Source organism: Schistocerca gregaria, chromosome X (assembly GCF_023897955.1).
Source record: "Schistocerca gregaria isolate iqSchGreg1 chromosome X, iqSchGreg1.2, whole genome shotgun sequence".
Taxonomy (NCBI): domain Eukaryota; kingdom Metazoa; phylum Arthropoda; class Insecta; order Orthoptera; family Acrididae; genus Schistocerca; species Schistocerca gregaria.
The window spans coordinates 159,995,383-160,020,991 of NC_064931.1; the positions used below are offsets into that span (position 1 = coordinate 159,995,383).

Below are 25,609 nucleotides of genomic sequence, written 5' to 3' on the forward strand. Positions count from 1 at the left end.
CAGTCATTAAAAAGGAATTTTTTACTGCACCAGTACCTTCTCATGAAATTTCTGTCACCAATTTCCTCCTCAAAGTGTGAAAATATTTTGTTGAGTCCACTTCTATCGGGAGGAATGATAATCTTAATAAAATAAGAGAAATCACAGCTTGCACAAAAAGATTTAAGTGTTTGTTTTTCCCTTGTGCTGTTCGAGAGTGGAATGGTGGAGAAGTAGCTTAAAGGTGGTTTGATGAACCCTCTGCCAGACACTTAATTGTGAGTTGCAGAATAATCATGTAGGTGGATATTTAGATATACATATATGTTCAGTGGGTGCTTTGAAGCCAGGAACTATGGGATGGCCAGGGTGACTGGGTTTGTGGATCTTGGGAAGAAGATACAAGGTGGGGGTGCATGGTTTGAGTGGGATGAGGTGTTAGTACCTGTGAGAGGCCTGAGGTTTTAAGGAGGGAAAACAGGTCAGTTTGAATAAGAGTGATGGGATCTTTATAGCAGATGTTGGAATTGGGGTGTAAGACAGTTGGTGCAGACCTTCACTACTTACATACTCGTATCAATCAAGTACCACAACGGAAGATCACTTGTCTGCTGAGTGTAAAATGATGGAGTCATCAAATTTTAGGAACCGAAGAGACTCATGTTCTGCAGAAGACACTTATCAGTGGTGGATCAAGTTGGGATTATGGTCAGAACTGTTCAAGGCCAGGTTCAATGTCAAGTTTGCTGCTGAAATGGTTTTGGGTTGCAATGTGACTTGTGTGTCAAGTAAAGTGGATCCTTCACAAAAGCAGCATGATTAAATGAAGGTTTAAATTTTAAAGTGGGACTGTTGGATAACACAGGTAATTCAGGAGAGAAGAGTGCTTCAAATGAGAGACTGAGAATGCTGTACTGTTGAGACTGGTCCTTGTGATCATCCTCCTGCACCCATCTTCCTACCCTATGGCTCCTACTCCTGTGACTGTCACCATTATAAGACTTACCCGACAGACAGACAGACAGACAGACACACAGAGAGAGAGAGAGAGAGAGAGAGAGAGAGAGCGCTGTGAAATGACACGTCATATACCAGCTGTTATGTACGCACTGTTCAGCCTTTTACATCGGCATGACTACCACCAGGTTATCAGTTAGGATGAACGGACATAGAAAAAATGCTCTACAACATGACAGTTGTGACCTTGGTGCCTGTTTCACCACACATGCCATTTGTAGTCTTCCCCCAGGCACCAATTTCTCAGAACTCCACAGGTAGGAACAGGTGCTGTAACATGTCTTTGGTTGTCCCCACCCACCTGGCCTCAATTTACATTGACTTATTTGCTCTCAGGATTTCTTCATGGTAACTATTCCTTTCTTCACTCCCTCTTTAATTTTCTGACCTATATATTTTTCCTACCAGCACCCCCCCCCCCCTCCCCCCCTCAATCTCTATCACATACAATGCACTCAGATTTTCACTTTTATTAACTTGTGCATAATGTCTTGGCAGTAATCTCTATCTTGTGTATTACCTGATCTTCCATCATTAAGCTCTCAGGTTTCCAAGTGTTGTCCAGTGCAGTCCCCAACAATATCAGTCTTTCCCTCTCATTCCATTTGAAAAGTCTCCCCTGACCCAGTGTTCTGGGTGCCTTTTCCGAAGTATACCCCTTTTCCTAAATCTCACAAGTGCTTTTCCTTCACACCTCTTCCTTCCATTTCAACCCTTCTGCCAGAAAAACAAACCATTGGCTCCAAAAGCTTGAAAATACTAGTATTTTAAATGTGTGTGTTCTCCTGTCACCACTGGGTGACTAGATTTTTTTTGTCTATGCCAATTACATTACATTTTCCAAAATCGTTTATTTTCATTGACAGACAACAAATGTAGATGCAGAAATGGAAGAATTTCCAAGTAATTATTTTCTACCATTTCAGAGTGGGTTACAGTGACAATGATCACCCAAGAAACTGCACATAATGAGTGGATAGTGCTCTCCACTCACACCCAGAATCTCAGCACATTTGGCACAACTGCACGATTAGATCAATGTGAGAAAGGTCTGCAGTCTTCGGACACAATCTATCCTCAAAAGAAGGTTTGCTGCCACAAGTCTTGTCTGCAGATACTCTGTGTATGTCAGAATCAACCCTCAGCAGCATTACTGGAGACACCACATTGGTTTAAAGATTTTGCCCTAACAAAGTGGCAGCCAAATCACTGGCTCTTCCCATGTGAAACTCATCTGGCAAAACTGCAGAGAGTGAGGAGTGTAGGCAAAAGAACACTGCAAACTTCCTCTATTGGATATCAACATTCCATCACCGTAACAGTTGGAGAAATGGAACAATAATTACAGATTGTACAACTCAGTAGGATTTACTAAGCCTTAAGTAGGACTCCAGACATAGCTGCAGTAACCTTTTTCCAACATGAAAACTTACCCTCCACATAGGGCAGATTAAACACTAGCCATTTTTAAGAAATTCCAAATCCAAAAACATACTGTTCACACCTGCCCTCGTACAATTTTCTCACTCTTCCCAAAATTTGAAACGAAATATCTAGGCAATGTTTTGAGATCTTGGAAGCTGTAACACTACTGTTGTTTTGGAACATGCACTAATGGTGAAAAGGTTAGTTTGAAAAACTTTTGAAGTGGCCTTTGAATTTTCCCTCACCGCAGAGACTTGACCTTCACATGCTTTTATGTAGTCCAAAGTTTTGTTTGCAAGGTCATTCATGGTTTTTATGACACACAAAACTATGAATATATTATTTATAATTTTAAATATAAACTAACTCACTAAAATTGCTTATTTGAAACATAACCTAATTCGCTAAAATGACTTATTTCACACACAGGTTTGAAAAAGGCAATAGCGCAAACAAGGTCTATTTTGTTTTTTTTTCCAAGATTCAATATTTCATAAAAAATTAAATGTATGTAATACAGAAAAAAATCTTTTGCAAATAATCTATTTGTACTTCTCAGTGCTCTAATAAATGGTGACATCACACAGTACCCCTCAGTTTCACACTGAAAGTGTCAAGTAAATACACATAGCACAATCAAGTCTAGTGGTAAGCAGAGTTGAGCACTATTATTCACTTTCTTGAAGCTGAGGGTCACAACTCAGCAAGAAGTTATTGATATATGAATAAAATGCACAGTGAGATGTTCACACATTGTAATGCTGTGCAGTAATGGAGCAGGAATTTTGCAGCGCCAACACTGGTGCTGCTGGTTGCCAGGAAAGGAAGTTTGTGCATTCTGTACATCTTTTGCATGCCGTTGGATCAGATGATAGGGGAAAGACATCTAGTGCCCTTCAATCTTTGAAATGAAAGACGTCACGTCAACTGTCTTTCAGCCCAAACTAAGGGTCTAGTGATTTGATCTGTTTTGTAAAATGAAGAAGTAGTTGTGAGAACAATATTTCAGTAATGAGTTGCAGACCGCTGTGTGGAAGTGGCTAAACTTACAGTTTGTTGCCATCTATAACAGCAGCTCAAGGAGAACTAATACTGTGGTGTGGCAAACGTCTGAATCGACAACTATATGGAGTAGTACTACGTATGTGTACCCAACTATGGCAAACAAAGAGTGTTCTTTTATCACATGCAGTTTTATTTTTCCAGCTAATTACTCCATTGGAGGAAAAAAAAAGAGCCCAATAGCACATTTACAACTGAGAATCAATACTGATAACACAACACTTTTTTAAAAGCAAGCATAAAATTTAGCTTCCAAGTGAAAATGCATGCACATTTCATTGTATGTTTGTTTATATTATAAGTCAAATGGGAAACAGAAAAGGCCATACCTGTAATAGGTTCCAAACCAGTTGAGAGGAACATATAACTGTATAATGTATGATGCAAACAGCACATAATCTCCAACTGTGAGGCCTTGCTTTGCAACAACCATGTGGACACACAACAATGATCCAGCCAAGAGTCCACCACATATTATAATGTTCTGAAGAGTGTTCAGGATATTCAAAGTTATCAATGATTTCCATTCTTCACCCTAAACAGAGGTACCAAATAGTAACTGATCACTTCTTATAATAAATACAGTGTTGTTTGTACACAGCAAAGAGTTTTAATAGTACACTTATTTATGAGCATAGTCCCAGACAGTATGAGGTGGTAAAATCTGATTCTATGGCAGGGAAGTAACTAAGTCTAGTACATATCTACACAACAGATAAAAATCCTTCGTCAGTTATACCAGGCAGTTTGAAGGCTTATAGCTTTCAGGCAATGTTGTACATCTGTTATGAAACTACCAGACTGTTACCCCATTTCTGTACTTCAAAACTTTCGTAGGACGAAAACAAGTTACACAATTTGCAGATAAATGGTATACTGAACTCTCCTCTGCAATATAGGATACCATATTACTGCTTTTGTCTACATGAGCTGGGCAATATGTGGAGGTATCACATGTCAACAAAATATGTTTTCTGATTACTTTCATTAGGTAACAGCTCAACATGGAATTTATTGTTACTCCAATTGGATTGATGTATAGTCACTTTTGATGCCTTGATAAATCTGCTCACCTTGGTCATCACTGACACTGCCTAGAAAAAAAAACAACAACATGACTGTTCAAACAGTGAATAGTAATGCCATCAAACAGTTTAACTTCTTTAACATTTTCTGCATGTTGGCTACAACATAAATATAATGTGTATTCTTTTTGTTGTTCAAGATCTTAGTAACAACTCTCTTGAATATACTCCAGTCTATCTCTTAGTCACAGTTATTTTTAATTCAAAGTTTGAATCAGACTTAATTTTTTCAAATGCCAGATTCAACGAACACGTTGTGGGGTCGTTCTTGTTTCATTTGTGTAAGTTGCAAATGAAACTTATCATGGAGATACATGAATCATTCTCTACTTCTAGTTAAGGTTTTCATAAGGTATATCATTAAGCTCAATTTAATGTGTCAAGATGACACTAACATTTATTTGGGGGTAAAAGAGGATCATGCATAATAGAACAAAAGAAGGGCTGAGTGAAAAACAAGCTAACCAGTGCGACCATCATCACAAAAATTCTGGCAGATAATGGGTGACTGTTAGCTGCTCAACTTTTACATTATTCTTTAGATGATTGGTCTGCATTTCAATAGCCATTTCAGCATATGGGGACTCTGCTAGCTCACCAGATACTACAAGTAACAGTATCACATGCACGTTCAACAGGATTTTATTTTTGACATCTGCTACGTAGCAAAAATTAGCTGATTATGAATGCTGGGTCATCCCATACTCTTTTTTTGTGTGAAAGTGACTTAATTTTGTGAACTGCACCTGATGATACAGCTAAAATGCTGTATCTAAATATATGAGCAAGTCTACACTGTTACAGGAAATATGCAGATAACATTGCATTTGAGAATGAAACAGTGACCTTGTAGTGGTGTGTATGCTGTAATGCAATGCCAGAGTTCCTAAGTGGGAACAATGTACAATGTGTGTCAAATACTGTATAGGCCGGCACCATCAACATCCCTGTTGGCAAGTTCAGACCAATGTTCCAGTTGGGAACAGCTTTCCTAATGGTTAATATCTAGTTGCTAATGAAAAACATATATGGACCAATGTTTAGGGCTGAACTGCAAGTGAGGTAAATCTCTGTTAATAGTACCCCAGTACTCACCTGGTAATGCAGGATTGCCTTTTTGAAGCAGTCTACTTCGTAGCTCTCTGCTCCATAATACTTCACAGTTTCAAAATTGAGCAATGAATCTACACTTCTGGCTTTCTGAGCATTATCTGCCAAATTCATACTGCGTTGGAATTTTGTGCGCCATTCTGTTACGAACACAGTGCTGACTGAAAGGAAAATAAAACAGATATCACAAAACTATAGCATCACTAAACTGAACAAAATCAGTATCTAATAACTGATAACTGACCGTGTTCATTACCCTATTTGTCCTAGTAAACCAGGTTTTGTGTGTGTGTGTGTGTGTGTGTGTGTGTGTGTGTGTGTGTGTGTGTGTAAGGGGGAAGGTGGCAGGGGGTAGAGGATGGGGGTAGGGGTTGGTGTGGGGGTGGAGGTGTGGGAGGTGGCGGCAGCTTACAATTGCACTTGCTCTATCCCAATCTCACCCACATTCACCCTATTGTATGACAGTAAGATACTGTAAATCTGGTCAATAGTTCTAAAATTTTCCTTTGAAAGATAAATAATACAAGGTGGCTTAAATAACAACACAAAAACATGAATTAGTCACACCCCCCCACTACTACTACTAACACATCAAAAATTCTTCCCCAATTACTTCAATGCCACTCAGACGTTTCACAAAGAATAAGGGGTAGATCCTCACGTACTTTAGCTCATACCTTCTTGTCTGACTATAAAACAAAGCCAACAAATATGTGGTGCATTAAGATCCGTACATCACAGGCACAGCACATTGGAGAGTCTTCTTGCTGGAGCATGAAGCCTTTCTTCATAAGACTAGCTGTGTCCTATGCATACACATCTCATCTGTTTGACTACAACGAGTTATGCCACAGCTACATTGTCAACTTTACCAACTGCAGCTTACTGTGTTTCACTTCCAGCCATTTTTCTTCCCATCTACAAGGTGACAGTATGTAGGGGGATGGCATACAACACTATCTGATTATCAATGTATACTTTCTTCGCTGCTATGTCTCCTAATTCATCTCCCACATACCCCAGCACCCAGCAGAATGATGCCTTTGTAGGTCGAGAAAGGTGTCCTGAAAATTCTGGATTACATCATCTTCTGGATACTAGCACAAACGCACAGAATGGCACTCAGGATGTTACAAAAGATCAGGAATTTTACAGTCCAAATTTACCTCATCTGCTTCAGTGCCCTTGAAACTGTGTGTATGTCTGCATCACCACACACAGTAAATTCTTTAGGTAGTCATATCTCGACAACAATGTCAGCCAATAATGTCCCCTACCCTTCTAGAGGCGCGCGCGCGCACACACACACTGTTTTCACAATTCATGTTACACTCAGACGCTGTAGAGCAAAGTCAGTAGATCAAGTTTTACATAGGAACTAATGTCCAGAAACAGTTAGTTTTCACATTACAAGGAAAATGAGATACTCAATCGCACACTAGATGTTTTTTTTTTTTACGCAGTTCACCAGTTATGGTAGCCCACATTCACAAACAGTATGACAATGCGATGTCACGTGATGTCTTCATTTCCAACTACCTCATTTTTGTGCTTGCAGGTGACACTTCAGTGGACAATACAGTGACTAGTACTGCAGTAACAGGATGACTTAGTACACGTTCGCAGAATACACAGATATGTTGTTAATTTATGGTGAAACCCTCCATAATAGAAGAGACTTGACATTTGTACCACAAGTACTTTCCAAGTCGTGTGACTCCATCTCATCCCATAGTACAACAGCTATGGGAAAGTGGGTAATTCACTAATGACAGATCAAACTGTGGTGCTCAAATAAGACGGCACATTGTTGCATTGGAAGATGACATGCTTTACTCAGTTGAAGAGAACCCATTGACAAATACTCAAGCCATTGCATGTGTCTTGCGTGGGTCTCACTTGTCTGTCTGGCATGTTCTACATCAAAACTCCAGGCACATGCCACTCAAAGGTACACTACCACTCAATTTCGATACACCCTGGTATTTTAGATTTACAACACAAACCAAACGTTATTTCTCACAAAATATGATTATATTAACTTCCACTAATATAATACTATCACAATCATTACATTTTACTTTCATCAAAGTATCCTCCTTTGGATTTAATGACTGCCTCACAAATTCGAGGCATGCCGTTGATCAGTTTTTGTAGATTTTATGAATCTATGATTCCACACATCCTTAACAATATTCCAGAGATGCTCCCTGATATATCTGTCCACTTCATCCCCCACCATTTCAATGGTATTACAATCGGGGCTTTGGGATGGTGATACCATATCAGTCAGCACTTTCTGTGTTTCCTTTGAAGCACTGTAGTTCGTACAGTAGGCCGATCTATGTTTAGGTTCATTATCCTGTTGCAACGTGGACCCTTTCCCTATCAAGCCCAATCCACTTCGAACTGCACGTTTATTTGCTTCTGTTTATTTATGGGCCTTAGAAGTGGCTTTCTTGCTGCGACACATCCTTTCAAGCCAACTTCAATCAGTCTCCTTTTTACTGTTGCAACAGGCATTATTGTCGTCTCAATTTTTAACAATTCTGCACGAATTTCGGGTGCTGTTTTAAATCTATTTCTCTTACTGGTAATTCTGATATATTTATCATCACTTTTAGTTGTTTTATGAGGTCATTCCAGTCTTGGTATGTCCTTATTGCTACTTGTTGTCTTCTGGTAGTGAAGGGTGTATTGCACTACGCCTATACACACACTACACTGTTTCACAATTTGGCGAGTAAGTAAACCGGCTTGGCTAAGTGCTACAATTGCAGCATGTCTTCTATAGGTATCTCCACTCATGGAGCCATACTAGCGATGTGCACACTTCGATGTCACGAAAGAGCTGACGTGCCGAACCATGTTATGTATCGCAGCAATGTTTGCCGTTCGCTGTGGACGTAACATCACTACAGGGAACACCACTGGTGCAGCAAATGCAGCGTCCGATGGCAAATAGATAAATGTATCAGATAGGTAGATAATGTTTATGTACACAACATTGTTTGTTGGATACACTCTACGACCATAAACAAAAATCATGATGTGTACAACTGTTGTACTATTCCTTTGCTTCCTCAACTGTACCCACTCTATTACACCTTATCTACAGATAACTAGATGTTATTTATTGGTTGTATTGAAATTAACGAGCGGTAGTGTACGTGTCATGCTCCCTAAATATTATGTGGTACTGGGTTTTTACACTGTTGTGTGGATTTTCCTCAGTTCCCAAAGTGAATTTTGTTCACAGACGAAGTGCACTTCAACAGGTAAGGTGTTTTGAAAGCTCGAAATAGCCATACTTGGGATGAAGAAATCATCAAAGCTACATGCACAAGAAGATTTCAGCACACCATTGGCATCAATGTCTGGGCAGGCATCTGTGATGGTCATATGACTGGGCCATAATACAGCCTTCCTCCCTACCTAATGGGTGCCAGGTACTTGATATTACTGCAGAAAGTGATGGAGTTTTTGAAAGTTGTGCCATTGGACTTTGGGCACAAACTGTGGTTATGTCATGATGATGCAACAGTACGTTGTGCAGATAGTGTCCGAAACCATCTGAACATAGTCTATGGGAACAGGTGGATCAGTCAAGGTGGACCACATGCTTGGCCACCAAGATACCCAGATTTAACCCCTTTGGACTTTTTGTTATGGAGTTTCTGGTGATTAGCCATACACCACCCATGTTGGACAGAGTTTATGTGAACTTACTGTGCAGATAAACTGCATGCACCGAAATTGGTGGTTGTCACATTTAACAGCTGTTGTAATATCATAGTAAATAGGAGAGAAATCTGCAGATTTTTTTTCCTTGTAGCATGGAGACAAAAACAGTTTCTGGGCATGGGTTCCTATGTATAACTTTACCTACTAACTCCCCTGTACAACCTCTAGAAGTGTGTAACATTAATTGTGAAACAACCTATACAAAGTATTTTGAAAGTGTGAATAACAACATCTGTTTTATATAAATTATACTACAGAGAAAGTTCAATCGTACTAAAACTAAAAACCTGCAGTTCTGATTTTTTCCTGTCAGATGTCTAGTACAGGGCACCTGTAACCTCAAATTACTCTGGGCCCCTTCAGTAACCAGAGTGGCAGTCCATTCCAAGCCCGAGTTAGGATTTGTCCTTGCCCCATACAGTTTGTCTCTACCTCATGCCTCAAAGGGATCACAAAAGCCTTTGTTGCTTGTGGACAAATTGCGCAAATTTGTTCTATAGCAGAGCGAGCAATAGTTTGGTATGATTATGTGTTGGGAACACTGAGGATATTACAAGGCTTGTCCATAAAATATGGTCTCTGAGGTGTTGGAGCCGTGAGGTGAGATCTAGCAACACTGGCATGTAGCTTGGCTCTCCCCTGTGCAACAGTCAATCTTCTGGCCCAACTCAGATGGGACATCCTCACCCATCTCCGTACTGTTTACGAAATGTAAGTCACATCTTGGTGGAATGCATTTCCAGACCAACTAAGAGTCTAAAATTGAGGTCGAGTGCTACATGCACAATGTGGCCGGAGAGTTCTAAGGCAAGGGTATACAAAAAAATGATACAGTAGATGCAAATTTGCATCTATCGCAATGGTGATTACATCTAATAATAGCTGAAAGTCCAGCCTTTTCATCGATGCAACATTCACTGCCAATACACCTGTATTCTATATGGAAAAAAAATTGAAGGCCTTATTTGCAATAGGCACAACAAATAAAAAAAAAAAAAAAAAAAAAGATTCACACAATTTTAGCTTATGGCCATTACGGCCTTTGCCAGCAGTACACACACAAACATACACAAACGCACACATACACTCGTGTAAATGCAACTTGCACACACGTCTGCAGTCTCTGAGAACTGAAACTGGTGTGGTTTCAGTTCTCTGAGACTGCAGACGTGTGCAAGTTCCGTTTGCGTGAGAGAGAGAGAGAGAGAGAGAGAGAGAGAGAGTGTACTGCTGACAAAGGCCTTAATGACTGAAAGCTATAATTGTGTGAATATTTTTTTGTTGTGCCTATCGCGACTCAGCATCTCTGCTATATGGTGAGTAGCAACTTTCCTTATCTGGTATTGTTACATTCCATCCTGGATTTCCCAATGTTTGAGGAAGGCCTTATTTTACGGACATGCCTCATACATACCCAATGCACCATGAGGAGTTGTCAAGGGTTGTTAAGCAGTGGCTCATCAGTCTCATTAGAGAGACTGGGTATGGGGGAGGTTCTGGGAGCACCTATACCCAATATGATGGCAGCATCAATGATAGTGAAGTAAGTAGGTCTCACTGGACCATACACTGCACCTCCATAATCTACTCAGAATATTATGAAGCCTTTTAAACTGGAGCACATATGCACTTTCTGTTCTCCAAGAACTATGGCTAAATAACATTGAACTGTTTAATGCCTTGAGGGCCCTTGTCTCTGATCGTTTAAGTGTGGCAGCCACATCAGTTTATAATCAAATATGATGCTCACAAACTCTATAATAATAATAATAATAATAATAATATAGATTTCGTGAGAAAGATGGCGTCGCTTGTTTCCAAGAGAACATCACAACACCCATTGCAAATTACTTTCGGGCAAAACCAAATTCTATGGTTTGCTGCAGGCAATGAGGAAGGTCTAATATTTAAAATTCTCATTAATTACTACCTCTCATCCAGCAATTACTGTACAGACTTATAATCACAGTTATTCTCAGGAAACTACTGTACCACTGATTTTTTTTGTAATTAATGGTCAGCTGCTAATTGTCTTTTGGTCAGCATTGCCGATTCACTATCAAGGGACCCTGGATTCAATTCTCGGTCACGTGGGTGATTTATTCCACTCAGGACTGGATGGGCACATTGTCACTGTCACTGTCACCGACGCACAATCTGCCGAAGTGACCTCAAATAAAAATACTTGCACCAGGCAGCCAAACTCCACAGAAGGGGATTCCCGACCAAAAATACACTATGTGATCAAAAGTATCCGGACACCTGGATGAAAATGACAAGTTCATGGCGCCTTCCATCAGTAATGCATGAATTGATTATGGTGCTGGCCCATCCTTAGCCTCGATGACAGCTTCTACTCTCACAAGCACATATTCAATCAGGTGCTGGAAGTTTTCTTGGGGAATGGCAGCCCATTCTCACAGAGTGCTGCACTGAGGAAAGGTATCAATTCAGTCAGTGAGGCCTGGCCTGAAGTCAGCGTTCCAAAACATCCCAAAGGTGTTCTATATGATTCAGGTCATAAATCTGAGCAGGCCAGTCCATTACAGGGTGGGTGGTTGTTTTTCTTCAACTACTCTGCCACAGGCCAAGCATTATGAACAGGTGCTCGATCATGTTGAAAGATGCAATTGCTCTTCAACAATGGGAAGCAAGAAGGTGCTTAAAACATTAGTGTAGGCCTGTGCTGTGAAAGTTCCATGCAAAACAAGAAAGGGGTGCGAGCCCCCTCCATGAAAAACATGACCACACCATAACACCACCGCCTCCAAATTTTACTGTTGGCACTACACACACTGGCAGAGGACATTCACCGCGCATTCGCTATACCCACACCCTGCCATTGAATCACCACATTCTGTACCACGATTTGTCACTCCACACAACATTTTTCCACTGTTCAGTCATCCAATGTTTACCCTTCTCACATGAAGTGAAGTGTCATTTGGCATTTACCAGCCTGATTTGTGGCTTATGAGCAGCTGCTCGACCATGAAATCCACATTTTCTCACCTCCCACCTAACTGTCATAGTACTTGCAGTGGATCCTGATGCAGTCTGCAATTCCTGTGTGATGGTTTGGATAGATGTCTGCCTATTACACATTACGACCCTCTTCAACTGTCAGCAGTCTGTCAGTCAACAGATGAGGTTTGCCTGTACGCTTTTGCGCTGTACCTGTCCCTTCGCCTTTCCACTTCACTATCACATCGGAAACAGTGGACCTCAGGATGTTTAGGAATGTGGAAATCTCGCTTACAGACATATGACAAGTGACACCCATCACCTGACCACGTTCAAAGCCCGGAGTTGAACGGAACACCCCATTCTGCTCTCTTCACTATGTCCAGTAACTACTAACTACTGAGGTCACTGATATGGAGTACATGGCAGCAGGTAGCAGAACAATGCACCTAATATGAAAAACATATGCTTTTGGGGGTGTCCGGATACTTTTGAACACATTGTGTACCATGTGCAATTTTTTTTTAATTAATGAAAGAAAATAGTGGTATAACTCTACACACAATATTTTTTATATGACATATAAAAGAGGTACTACTGTACGTGTGACATTAAAACAAACAAGTTATACATAATTGTCAATCTTTTTCAAACTTACCAATATACAGAATCATGGTGGTGAAAACTATTAAGCCAAACCAACTATTAAAGGCTGAGATGAAGAATACCACAGCAATAATTATATCCACAATTGTAGGTAATATGCTGAACAAAATGTAATTAAGTAGATTGTCTATGCTATCTGTCCCACGGTCCATTACTCTGAGTACTTCACCAGTTTTACGTCCAAGATGCCATCTTAAGCTCAGACTATGGAGATGTCTGAACAATTCCACCTAAAATTTAAATGAAAAGAAAACTTGTCTTAGTATCCCACATATGTACAGCACTACATGTTAACCATAAGCTATAGACACAGATAAATGTTACAGACTGGTAATTTATTAGAACTGCTCACAACACTTGATAGAAGTCCTTTAAATAGTCAGGACAAATAAGAGCCACAAATGCTTGCACATAATTAGAATCAAAAGTTGGGTCATGCAACACGTTGGTGTGAATGTTAACCAAATATTACGGGTGTGATCTGAATATGAAACAATTCAGTACTTTTTACTATGGTATCATTCCGAACAGCACAGAAACCATACAGTTTAGTACCATTTGGTTAAGTCCTCAATGTGTGTGTGTGTGTGTGTGTGTGTGTGTGTGTGTGTGTGTGTGTGTGTGTGTGTGTGTGTGTGTGTCTCCTGATCTGATTACGGTCTTCCTTCCCTCTTCAAAATGAGGAAAAAAAGGATTTTACCACTACAGTGTTCTAATGAGCCATTCCATTCATGTGTTACTAAGATCTGATCTGTCACCACTGCTGCTGCAACACAACCTGATGCATGGCAACTAGAATTTTAGCAAATTTATTACTCACAAATTCCTCATTAGGAACTTCATGTACCATTTTGCACAGTAGATTTAACTCTATATACTAGCAGTGTATGTTTATTTGTGCACAGACAGCGAGACAGCTGCTCACACCTGACCATCCTACTTGCTACTTATCTGTTATGACACTGCAGTAACCCAGCACTCAAATGCATATAAAGCCATAGTGACAGCACAAACTGTAGCACGTCTCATTTGTAAACGCGAATTGTTGCCAAAACTGTGCCACTGCTTGAACACTGCTTTTCATTATAGTACAAGAAAATTAGAAATGAGGATTAAGGAAACTACCAACAAACAAATGCTTGCATAAAGGATTGTGTGCAGTAGATGTTATCAAAATACATTAAAATGTCATTTTTATCATTGAATCTATTTTGTTCTTAGCTCCCATAATACGAGGCATAGCTTTTCCTTCTTTGAGGATAAAGCTGTTTCTCATCCTGTTGTTCTGACACTGTGGTCCTCTAAAATTTCTGTTTATCCAATTGTCTTTACTCCACCACTGAAACAGTTAAGGTGTAAAAGGCCTGCTGAGAAAAATTCACATAAAAAAATCCTCCTTTATGCGAGCCTGTAAGTCATCTCTCTGTAGTTTGCTTATATCGTGTGATGTCTGGCACTGACATGGCACACACACTGCTGCCAGACACAGATGACAATAGTTTCCTTTGCTTGTCAACAACCATGTACTTATACAGCCCACAGAAACTCTCCAGTGCCCAACCATACATATTCAGTTCACTAACTGCTCTGTATTTTCCACATCTTTTAAATTTCATTTTGACAATCACTTCATGCTACTATGATATTCACTGATACAACTCTCTGTAAAGTGACCTTGTCATCTAGTGAAAGACTTCTTATAAAAAGTAATGAAATGCTTTTTAATTGTTACTTCTATATCATTAGACTGATATCATACACACCAATGATAATCACCTTGCAGAAGTGATTACAGCATGTTATCACCACTGGAATCACAGCAGCCAATGATTTGCAGCAAAATTGTCAATTTATTGAAGTTACTGAAAGCCTAATGCTGTACAGAGTAAACACATCTATCATGAATTCTTCAAGTTTCTTTAGATTTTTGGCTCTGTGCAATGGTGCTAACTTGAGTCTATACAACAGTTAACTTTGATTATGAGCTTACAATCATTTCAGAAACTTTTATTGGAGTCTTATACTATCTGCAGATTACCAGCACGTAAGAAATAGACACTTAAACATAGAACCTCACCCATGCCAAACAAATCTGTGTTTTGTAAATCAGAAGAATCAAAGAGAAGATCCAAAGTACTTAAAAAAGATCTTATTACACGGTTCTGTCATATTAATGCGAGGATCTGTCAAAAGCCTGAATAAGCATATTTTGCAGTGCGGACATGTAGAGAGAGAGAGAGAGAGAGAGAGAGAGTCAATGAGGTTTTGAAAGGTACCAACAGCGATGTGGAGTAGTCCCAACTAAAATGCTGTGGTCAGCTGTGCTAGATTTTACTGTTAAGGATTTACAATGCAAATAGCCTGATCGTGGTGGTCCCACACATTCTCAAATGGGTTTAAATCTAGCGGTTGGGCAGAGGGTTGGGGTCACCAGGGGACTACGGTAAACTCATCCTGATGCTCTTCAAACCACACATCTATCTGCAAGCTGTATGACATGGTGCATTGTCCTTCTGGCTGATGCCACCCCAATGAGGAGAAACAAACTGCATGTAGGGGTGGACATGGTCCCCAAGGATAGACGCATACTTGCCTTGATCCATTGTGCTTTCCAGACAGACTAGATCACCCAGAGAAACATCACCTAGACCATAATGCTCTCCCTCCTGGCCTGGATCCTTCCAACAATTACTGCAGGGCCGTACAAGCCGAAGGCCATCAGTCTGATGGAACATAGGATGTGGTTCATCTGAAAAGGTCGCTTGTCACCACTTACTGGATGCCCAGTTGCAGTACTGATGTGCAAATTACAGCCTCCATCACCAATAAACAGCAGTCAGCATGGCTGCATAAACCAGGTACCTTCAACAGAGGCCCATACACAGCAACAGTCAGGGGACGGTCATTGAGGAGCCATGGCTGGTAGCCCCTTGGTTCATCTGGGCAGTCAGTAGCTGAACATACTATTTTAGAGGTTGGGCACCTGCAGCCAAAATTCCACACGGTGAATAAAATCTTCTGCACTGGCTTTTAAAATACTTTTATAAAAGTCACTACCAGTTTCATATAAGTAAAGCTGCATCTTTGGCTGTTTAAAAAAACCTGAAGATGGCACTCTACTGACGCAAAAGTGGTAATGACTTTTTATAAAATGTATTTTAACTACCAGTGTGGAAGATTTATTTTACCAGTTGAATGGTTGGATTGTTAAAGGGACCAAACTACTAGATCATCACACCCTTTATCCTCTGACAGGTCTATACGACTGCAAATCAGAGAGAGCGTACCATGCAAAATCCAGAGTCGAAATCCCAAGGTCTAAATGTCCTCTCGGGCCCAGCACGGTACCGAGAGAATGCACAATAACCATGGGGCATAAGGGAATGGTAACTAGTGAAGCGTGTTTCATGTAGAGCAACGCAAATTGTGGAAGAGGAGGAAATAAGGTGTTGCTGTTCCAGCAAGTAACAACCACTACACTTCCACTGAATGATCATGTTATGGATGTCCAACTTAGGCGTGAAGAGGCCAGGACCACCAAACATGCCGCAAGATCACACCCCCACCCCCACTCTTCTTTCATCACCACCTAGGACATAAGGTTTCATGTGGGAAGTAAGGTTCCATGTCAGACCTGTATACCACTGCTTTAATGACACTGTTTCGGGGATGAGAATTCCTTCAAAGGCTAAGATAAAAGCATAGCTGTTCGAATGTGTCTGATAGCTGTTTCTAAGGAAATTGGAAAGTCTTAGAAGCAGATTCGTTTGGACCCTGTCCAGAGGTACATTACGAGGAGACTAGATCTGTGGCCTTTATTCCTTATGCTGTGGGCATGTAATTTAAGACGGGAAGAACTTTAAGTAATTTTAACATTAGTAGTGTGTCCTGCCCACTTTGCTACATTATACATGGAAGATGATTTGGGGCTTAGGAAGCCTGGCATATATAAAATTGTGTTAGTGTGAGAAGGCTTACATCTGTTGTTTGATTCACATACTACAGGACAAGTCCATGGAACATCACCATCATACAAGGCTACAACAGCTTAAAAAAACGGGGAGGGGGAGAGGCAGCAGGCAGGAGGGGTGTGTGGCTAGTCGCTCAGAGGGAGGCAGCCAGTTAACTGGTTAGGATTGCAGGATGAAAGGGTGGCAGATATATGGGCTATGAATATGATGCACAATTTTAGTTGCCAGTGAGGAGGACTGCACACTGAAGGTGATGTGGGGACACGAGTTGTGTGGAGGCGACAGAAAGAAAGGAAGGAAGGAAGGAAGGAAGGAAGGAAGGAAGATTAAGGTTCAATGTCCCGTCGACATCAAGGTCATTAGAGATGGAACATAAACTCGGATTGTTTCAATGAGGGGGGAAAGAATTGGCTGTGCGCTTTCAAAATAACTATCCTGACATTTGCCTGGAGCAATTAGGGAAATAATGGAAAACCTCAATCTGGATGGCCGGATGCAGGTTTCAACTGTCGTCCTCTTGAATGCAAGCCTGCACCACCTCGGTCGGAGGGGGTGGGGGAGGAGGGGGTGTGGGGGTGTGACAGGACATATGATGCGGAAACTATTAGGTGGAGGGTGTGGATGGGGACAGTGGGGGAAAGAATTGGCTGTGCGCTTTCAAAATAACTATCCTGACATTTGCCTGGAGCAATTAGGGAAATAATGGAAAACCTCAATCTGGATGGCCGGATGCAGGTTTCAACTGTCGTCCTCTTGAATGCAAGCCTGCACCACCTCGGTCGGAGGGGGTGGGGGAGGAGGGGGTGTGGGGGTGTGACAGGACATATGATGCGGAAACTATTAGGTGGAGGGTGTGGATGGGGACAGTGGGTTCCCTGAGATTAAGACCAGGATGATTACAGGATTGGAGGACAAGTTTTAAGGATAACTCCCATCTGCTTAGTTCACAGAAGCTGGTAGTGCAGGGAAGGGTGCAAATGGCCCCAGATGAGAAGCAACCACTGAAATGGTTGCAGGATGCACCACTGGGTGGTGCAGTATTTGTAGTAAAGTCAATATAGGATTTTGCTGCTTTCACAGGTTGGTAGGCCTCCAACAGGGCACAATAAGCCAGTGATATGACTAGAGTAGGAGGGGCTGGGTGGATTGGGCAGGTCTTTTACCTCAGCCTGCCACAGGGACTCCCACTCCCACAGGGGTTGGGAGTGATATACAGATGGACCAGAATGTTGTGGAGGTTGTGTGGGTGATGAACCTTTCTCTCAATCCAAAAGTGTTTACATTCTACCAGAAATTTCCTACATTTATAATATCAACTTTTTTAGGCAAATTTCTAATTTTGATTGGTCAGAACATGTTAAAAACAACATTTTCTCACGGAACCTCTTTTAAAAAAAGCATGTCACCTTATATTCAGCATTGTCTTATTATACTCAGATTGCAGTGTCATCTGAAGACCAAGGTGCCAAAGCAAGGTCAGTACCTCATTATATGACCAGAAGAAAAGAGAGAGAGTCACTTCAAGCCACACTGGTGAACGAGTGACATCAGCATACTCACACACACCAATGTTTTGCTGTGCCACCGTTCTACTTACGGCTAAGCACAGTACCACTCATCACAGTCCGCGATCGTAAACTGAGAGAAAAGTGTCATCTTCTAACACGCCAGTTATGAGATCAATGTACTATGCAGAAATCCACATGAAAGTAATTTTTAAATGTACTCCGAGTGCGCGACTCTAATTTTGTCTGAATCTAGTGATACATTAACATTAAGAGGTAATTATAATTACTTCTGACATTCCTGTGGAAATGGATTGTACAAAATAAAGTAATTCTTCTTATCTATGTTATAATAAAGTGAACTAATACTTCGTGTGTTGTTGTATCCATTCAGTCTCCTCCCAGAACAAAGTACAGAACTCACCTTTGCATCAACGAATATATTTTCATCCTGTACGATGAGGGTAAATAAGGTTTTAAAGGACATTAGTCCCTACTACCTAAACTGAACAATCTAAATAATACAAGCTAGAGGTTGAAGACAGAAACAACCACTTTACTGAAACAACTGGCCCACTGCACAGAGCATTTGTTTGCCACTACCACCACAAATTCCTTGCTGCAAGAAGTGCATTGGATTGAAGTCTCTTGCTGAGAAAACTTCAAATATTGCTACATGATGCACAGAGTATGTGGGGGCATAGGAAACATCAACCCCACACACAGTAGTGTTCATCACCACAGAGACAGATTTGTCACCACGAGGTGTGGAGCAGTGAAAACAAATTCTTACTGTGATGCAACGCAGGGGTAGAGACAGCATGACGTGGCTGTATTTTAATACATTGCAACAGGTTTCTAAGAAAGTACTCTGCACTGAGTACTGCACCATCTGAAGTGCAAAGTCTGTAGCAACGTGCCTCATCTGCCACAATGCACATGCGGGACCGAGCTCTGATGTTGTCAAAGAGGAGGAGAAGAAGAAGAAGAGAACTGATTAAGATTATGTCGATGGAAGTGTCACTAGGAGTGAGGCTATTGTCTAGCTCAGACTAGCCAGCAACCATAGTAGCCAGGGTGTTTGGTCACACAGCAGAAACAGGAGCTTTGTCCAGCAATGGTCAGAGGCACATATAGAAGGAACATCGTTGGCTTTACAGATGATAACAGCAAAAATAGGTGATTATGGAACAGGACTGGGCTGTAATAACTGATGTAAGGTTAAGAGCCATCACACTTCCCACCAACACCAACCTATCCGAACTCCGGAGATTGGAACTCGCCCTTCAGTATATCCTCTCTTCTCGATATCCGCCAGGCCTCAACCTCCGCTAATTTCAAGTTGCCGCCGCTCATACCTCACCTGTCTTTCAACAACTTCTTGGCCTCTGTACTTCCGCCTCGACTGACATCTCTGCCCTTACTCTTTGCCTTTAAATATGTCTGCTTGTGTCTGTGTATGTGCGGATGGATGTGTGTGTGTATGTGTGTGCGAGTGTACACCTGTCCTTTTTTTCCCCTAAGGGAAGTCTTTCCGCTCCCGGGATTGGAATGACTCCTTACCCTCTCCCTTAAAACCCACATCCTTTCGTCTTTCCCTCTCCTTCCTGAAGAAGCAACCATCGGTTGCGAAAGCTAGTAATTCTGTGTGTGTGTTTGTGTGTTTTGTTAATGTGCCTGTCTGCCGGCGCTTTCCCGCTTGGTAAGTCTTGGAATCTGTTTTATATATCTCTGTTGAAAAACTTAAGTTAATGAGGATGAGTATGAAGAACAAATCTGTAATGTTTGGACACAGCATTACTATAGTTAAATTCTTTTATCTTGGCGGCTCGCGCACGCCCGCCCAGACGTGGGAGACTGTTGCGTTGCCAGTTGCAAATGACGCACACGCCAAGAGAAGCAGCGCCATAGTATAGTTTAGTATAGTATAGTTCCCAAACTTACATTTAGGAGGAAGCGCGCAGTTTATGAAGTAAAGCCACCACGGCCACATTAACCCTTACGCTGCTACAGAGACGTGCTCCCCGCATTCCGCGCTGTGCGCGATTTTGTCATCACTGCACTGCTCGCCTATGCAGACACATGGTGTTCCGACTGCTTTGACACACTTAGCATTCGATTTCACAAAAACTGTTTGGCCCAAAAATTTGATTTTTTACAAATCATCTTGATTGCTACCTTCCCCCCCATAAATGACAATTTTGTTTCGATGATCAACACAGTTATTGTGCAGCATTATATGTAGTAAACCATTAAAATTTTGAAGAGTTTGCAGAGGTAAAAGTCCATAGCGTATACTTTACGTATGGTCGATTTTAGTTGCCACAATGTTGAGAACGAAATGTGGAGAAGATACCTAAATTCCATATAAAATTTACTGTATAATAATCTCTCATTTAATTGAAGTGCCAGATAGGTGTCGTATGTAATATTGAGAAATATTCCGTCTTTCGCGACTGTAATAAAACTTATTTACACCAGAGTCATTTCGCTTTTTTCTAAAACGTTGTGATTAAAACAAAGCTGGCTGGCGAAGTACACAAAACTGAATTGTTGACATACTAAAACATAGAAACTAAAATATATTGTCAGTGAGGCGCAAACAATGTGTGTGTGTCACAACGGACAGCAAATACTTGCCAAAGCATAGGTAGGCGAAAACATTGAATATGATGTTGCCAAAGCAGTGAAGCAAAGAATTGCGTCAGACAATCAGGTAGCTCAGCAATGTATGAGCCGAAATTCTGCTCTAAATAATACTTTTGATACTGTCGCAAAAGAATATATCTCACTATGAATAGTAAAACAGCGACTGCGGAAGAGAAGATATACAAACAAAACAAATAACATGAATATTTTATGTGTGCCTTTTCATTGTTTTTCATTGCTGTGAAAGAAATATTGGAGGACAAAATTAGAAAAACTGAAAACTTATTATGATTATAATGAAGAGACAAAGCACTACAAATTTTCAAAAAATTACATTCAAACGAATAAAATACATGATGCAAGACACTTCAATACTGTTTTTAAATAAAGAAATATTAAGCAAAGAAAATATTAAGCACCGAACAAGGTTTGAACTCTTAACCTTGAACGTAGCAGCCAATCACCTTAACCATTACGCTAACGCAGCTCGTCATTTAACGAAACTCATGGAGGACTATAAAACATCAAGCAAAATACCGACAAACACTATTTGTAGGACTATGAATTACTGACATTTCGTCGAAGTACAATAGGAAATAAACAATTACCGCTGTTCTTTATTGCAAATTCTCTGATAATTGACTGACTATGTTTTGTGACGTCAGATGCACAGAACTAACCTAAACTCGGCCTCCGTCGTAAATGACGTGCACTATAGTGTCCTCCTCGACACAGTCAAGGTGGATAAATAACTGCAAAGTGATATGAAATTGAATGAGCATGTGAGAACTGTGGTAGGGAAGCCAAATGGTCAACTTGGGTTTATTGTGAGAATTTTGGGAAAGAGTGGCTCACCTGTAAAGGAGACCGCATATAGGTTGCTGATGCAACCTATTACTTAATGCCGAATGAGTGAGTGGGATCTGTACCAGGACGGATTGAAGGAAGACACTAAAGCAATCAGAGGCGGGCTGCTAGATTTGTTAATGCTTCAAGAACTAAAATGGGAATCAATGGAGAGAAGGAGACATTCTTCGTGAGAAACACTATTGAGGAAATTTAGAGAAGCAACATTTGAAGCTGACTGCCAAACAGTTACTGCCGCCAACATACACTGCGTTTAAGGACCACAAAGATAAAATACAAGACATTAGGGCTCATACAAAGGCATATACACAATCTTTTTTCCCCTCAATCTATTTACGAGTGGAACAGGAAATGACTAGCAGTTGCACAGGGTACCCTCTGCCACACATGGTACAGCGGCTTGCGGAATACCCGTGTAGATGTAGATGTATGCAGAGCAATTTCAAAGACTGCTGTAAATTTATTATTTGTCTGCACTGAATGTGTTCTGTACGAAGTGTGGACTGTGGCATCCAACTTCTTCCAGACATCACTCTACCTCTTCATGGCGCACATCTGCAACTGCATTGCATTTTGGTATCCATGCCTGCCGATAATGCCATGCCAATGAAGGCTGCAAAACCAACGGTCCTGGCACCCAATGAACTGGTTACAGCAGACGCCAACAGTGTATGCCCAAGTTGTGTGTATTGGGAAGAGCCTTTCATTTCAGAGACGCAAAGTTAAGATGGGTGCCAACTCAAGTCACTTGTGTGTTTGCTTGCTTAGAAGCCTGACCTCCTGATGTTCTGCCACACTTAGACATTTGCTCGTTTAGGGGTATATCTTTCTCAGTTTGCACTCCCATCATATTAAGTGCACTGTTGACCATTCTGGCTAATGTGTGGCTTTGTTTGGTTAGCTGTTTGGTCGTTAGAGCTCTCAGTATCAACAACTTGGTTCGACTGACATACACCATTTTTTTTCCAGTTTGCAAATTCATACTTTTCAACTCACACTCTGGTAGGAAGTTGCTAAAGTGGTGACGAGTCCATTTCACATGTGCATCAGTCATGTTACACCATAACGGATGATCAGCAGTAGCAACAACAAGCAGAGCTTCTGCAGTGTGACCATATCAAAAGCAACTGCAGCAACAGGTGATGCGAACTCCAGTTCCCCACCCTCCTGCTTTTGGACCATTTGATGCAGGTATGGAGAGGTGGGACAATGCCCGACATTTCTTGCTCAGCTGCAACTTAAAGAAATGTCGCCGACTCTGTAAATATGAGTCCCTTTCTCCTTCCTTCTAGCTCCTTTCTTTATGATTTGGTGCAAAAGCTCTGTCCACGTAGGGACCCCCACTTCACCTAAATTTGACAAGTCATGTACCACATTTTGAGGGTAAATCATATGTTGAGGCAGAAGGCTGCAAGAAAAATTGGTGATGAAAGCAAGTTTTCAAGTCTTTTGTGGGATGGAGACCCGAGTTACAGGTTTCGTCTAGAGACTAAGTTCGATTGTAGTCAGTGTGGCTTATCTTACACCAATTTTTTTTTTTTTTTACACAAGATGTAATTATTCGATTAGCTCCAGACAAATCACTTCAATTTAAGGCCTTATAGTGTCTTCAAAGGAGGATATAAGATGAACATCAACAAAAGCAAAATGAGGATAATGGAATGTAGTCGAATTAAGTCAGGTGATGCTGAGGGAATTAGATTAAGAAATGAGACACAAAGTAGTAAAGGAGTTTTGCTATTTGGGGAGCAAAATAACTGATGATGCTCAAAGTAGAGACGATATAAAATGTAGACTGGCAATGGCAAGGAAACCATTTCTGAAGAAGAGGAAATTTGTTAACATCGAGTATAGATTTAAGTGTCAGGAAGTTGTTTATGAAAGTACTGGTATGGAGTGAAACATGGACGATAAATATTTTGGACAAGAAGAGAATAGAATCTTTCAAAATGTGGTGCTACAGAAGAATGCTGAAGATCACAACTAATGAGGAAGTGTTGAATAGAGTTGGAGAGAAGAGGAATTTGTGGCACAACTTGACTAGAAGAAGGGATCAGTTGGTAGGACATGTTCTGAGGCATGAAGGGATCACCAGTTTAGTATTGGAGAGCAGTGTGGAGGGTAAAAATCATAGAGGGAGACCAAGAGACGAATACACTAAGCAGATTCAGAAGGATGTAGGTTGCAGTAGGTACTGGGAGATGAAGCTTGCACAGGATAGAGTAGCATGAAGAGCTGCATCAAACTAGTCTCAGGACTGAAGACCACAACAACAACAAGATTTCATGACCTGTCTAGCTTATGTGACACAGTGAACTGTTTATGGCAGTCCAGGAAGACTTTGTTAAGAAGTGGCACATACTGGAAATGGACTGTAGTTCTTCCCTTAGTAAATGATCAGACGACACACTTGGGTCTTGTTCTCTAGGGTCCGACATGCCCAGGTCCACCTTCAGTTATTAAAAAGCAGTCTTTCTACTGCTCTGTCAAGCAACTTAATAAGGAAAATACCAGTAATCAGTTTTCCCTACCACCGCATCAGTCTTCATGTAAAAGGTGGAGCAATCATCGCAATTCCCAGTCTGATACGGCAGATGGTAACGACTGCCCTCCTTCAGCATTGGGTAGTTCCTCAAATTGTAAGGTTCATCCCGGTTGGCATGACTGACCCTCAGCATTGCATAATTCCTCAGATATAGGGCTCATCCAAGTTACACACCGCTCACAAGTATAAAAAATGTCTGTATTTAAATAACACTTGTTTCGAGTGAGAGTGCAGGGGCCACATTGCTGTCATCTCTGCTATACTGTGTCTCGCCTGCAATGTCCACCAGTTGTCTATTGACCCATTTGCCATGCCGAGCTCACATACCTGCCAAACAGGTCTTAAGTTTAGCTGCAACTGTCTATTTTGGAACACTCGGTTAAATTTCATCTCGATTACAGGGTTGCAGCCTCACCGGTCGATTTGGCTACTTATCCTAAGTTGGGTAGCCCAACATCACAAGCAGTTACAGAAAGAGTAGTTTCCTATAATCACCAACTAATTCTATCAAAGAGTTAACTGGTTGTGGCGGTAAAATACACTTTAAAAATGCAGTACAAAGGAATTATCCAAATGGGATGGAAATTTGTAGGCGTGATTTGTGTGTGTATAGACAAACAAATGATCACAATTTCAGAAAACTTCGACAATTTATTTAAGAGAAACAGCTTCAAAAATTGAGCAAGTAAATAATGTGTTGGTTATGCAAGCAGTTATTTTGGCTTGGCATTGATTAACTGAAGTGTTGGATATCCTCCAGAGCTATTTTGTGCCACATTCTGTGCAATTAGTGCGTTAGATTGTCAAAATACTGAGCTCGTTGGAGGGCCCTGCTCATAGTGCTCCAAATGCTCTCAACTGAGGAGAAATCCAGTGACCTTGCTGGCAGAGATCGGGTTTGGCAAGCACGAAACAAGCAGTAGAAACTCACCATATGCAGGCGGGTATTATATTGCTGAAATGTAAGTCCAGAATAGCTGGCCATGAAGGGCAACAAAACAGGGTGTAGAATATTGTCGA

At 41.0% G+C, this 25,609-nt stretch overlaps 1 protein-coding gene across 6 annotated transcripts in view; it reads right to left on the minus strand.

Moving 5' to 3' along the window:
• LOC126297856 (ATP-binding cassette sub-family B member 6) overlaps positions 1-25,609 on the minus strand; it is a 114,508-nt gene that overhangs the window by 62,995 nt on the left and 25,904 nt on the right. For all 6 annotated transcript variants that reach the window (XM_049989123.1, XM_049989125.1, XM_049989127.1 and 3 more), the window contains exons 7-9: positions 13,045-13,282; positions 5,664-5,839; positions 3,813-4,018 (exon numbers count right to left, since the gene is read on the minus strand). In XM_049989123.1, coding sequence (XP_049845080.1) covers positions 3,813-4,018; positions 5,664-5,839; positions 13,045-13,282 — 620 coding nt within the window. The remainder of the gene's footprint in view (positions 1-3,812; positions 4,019-5,663; positions 5,840-13,044; positions 13,283-25,609) is intronic.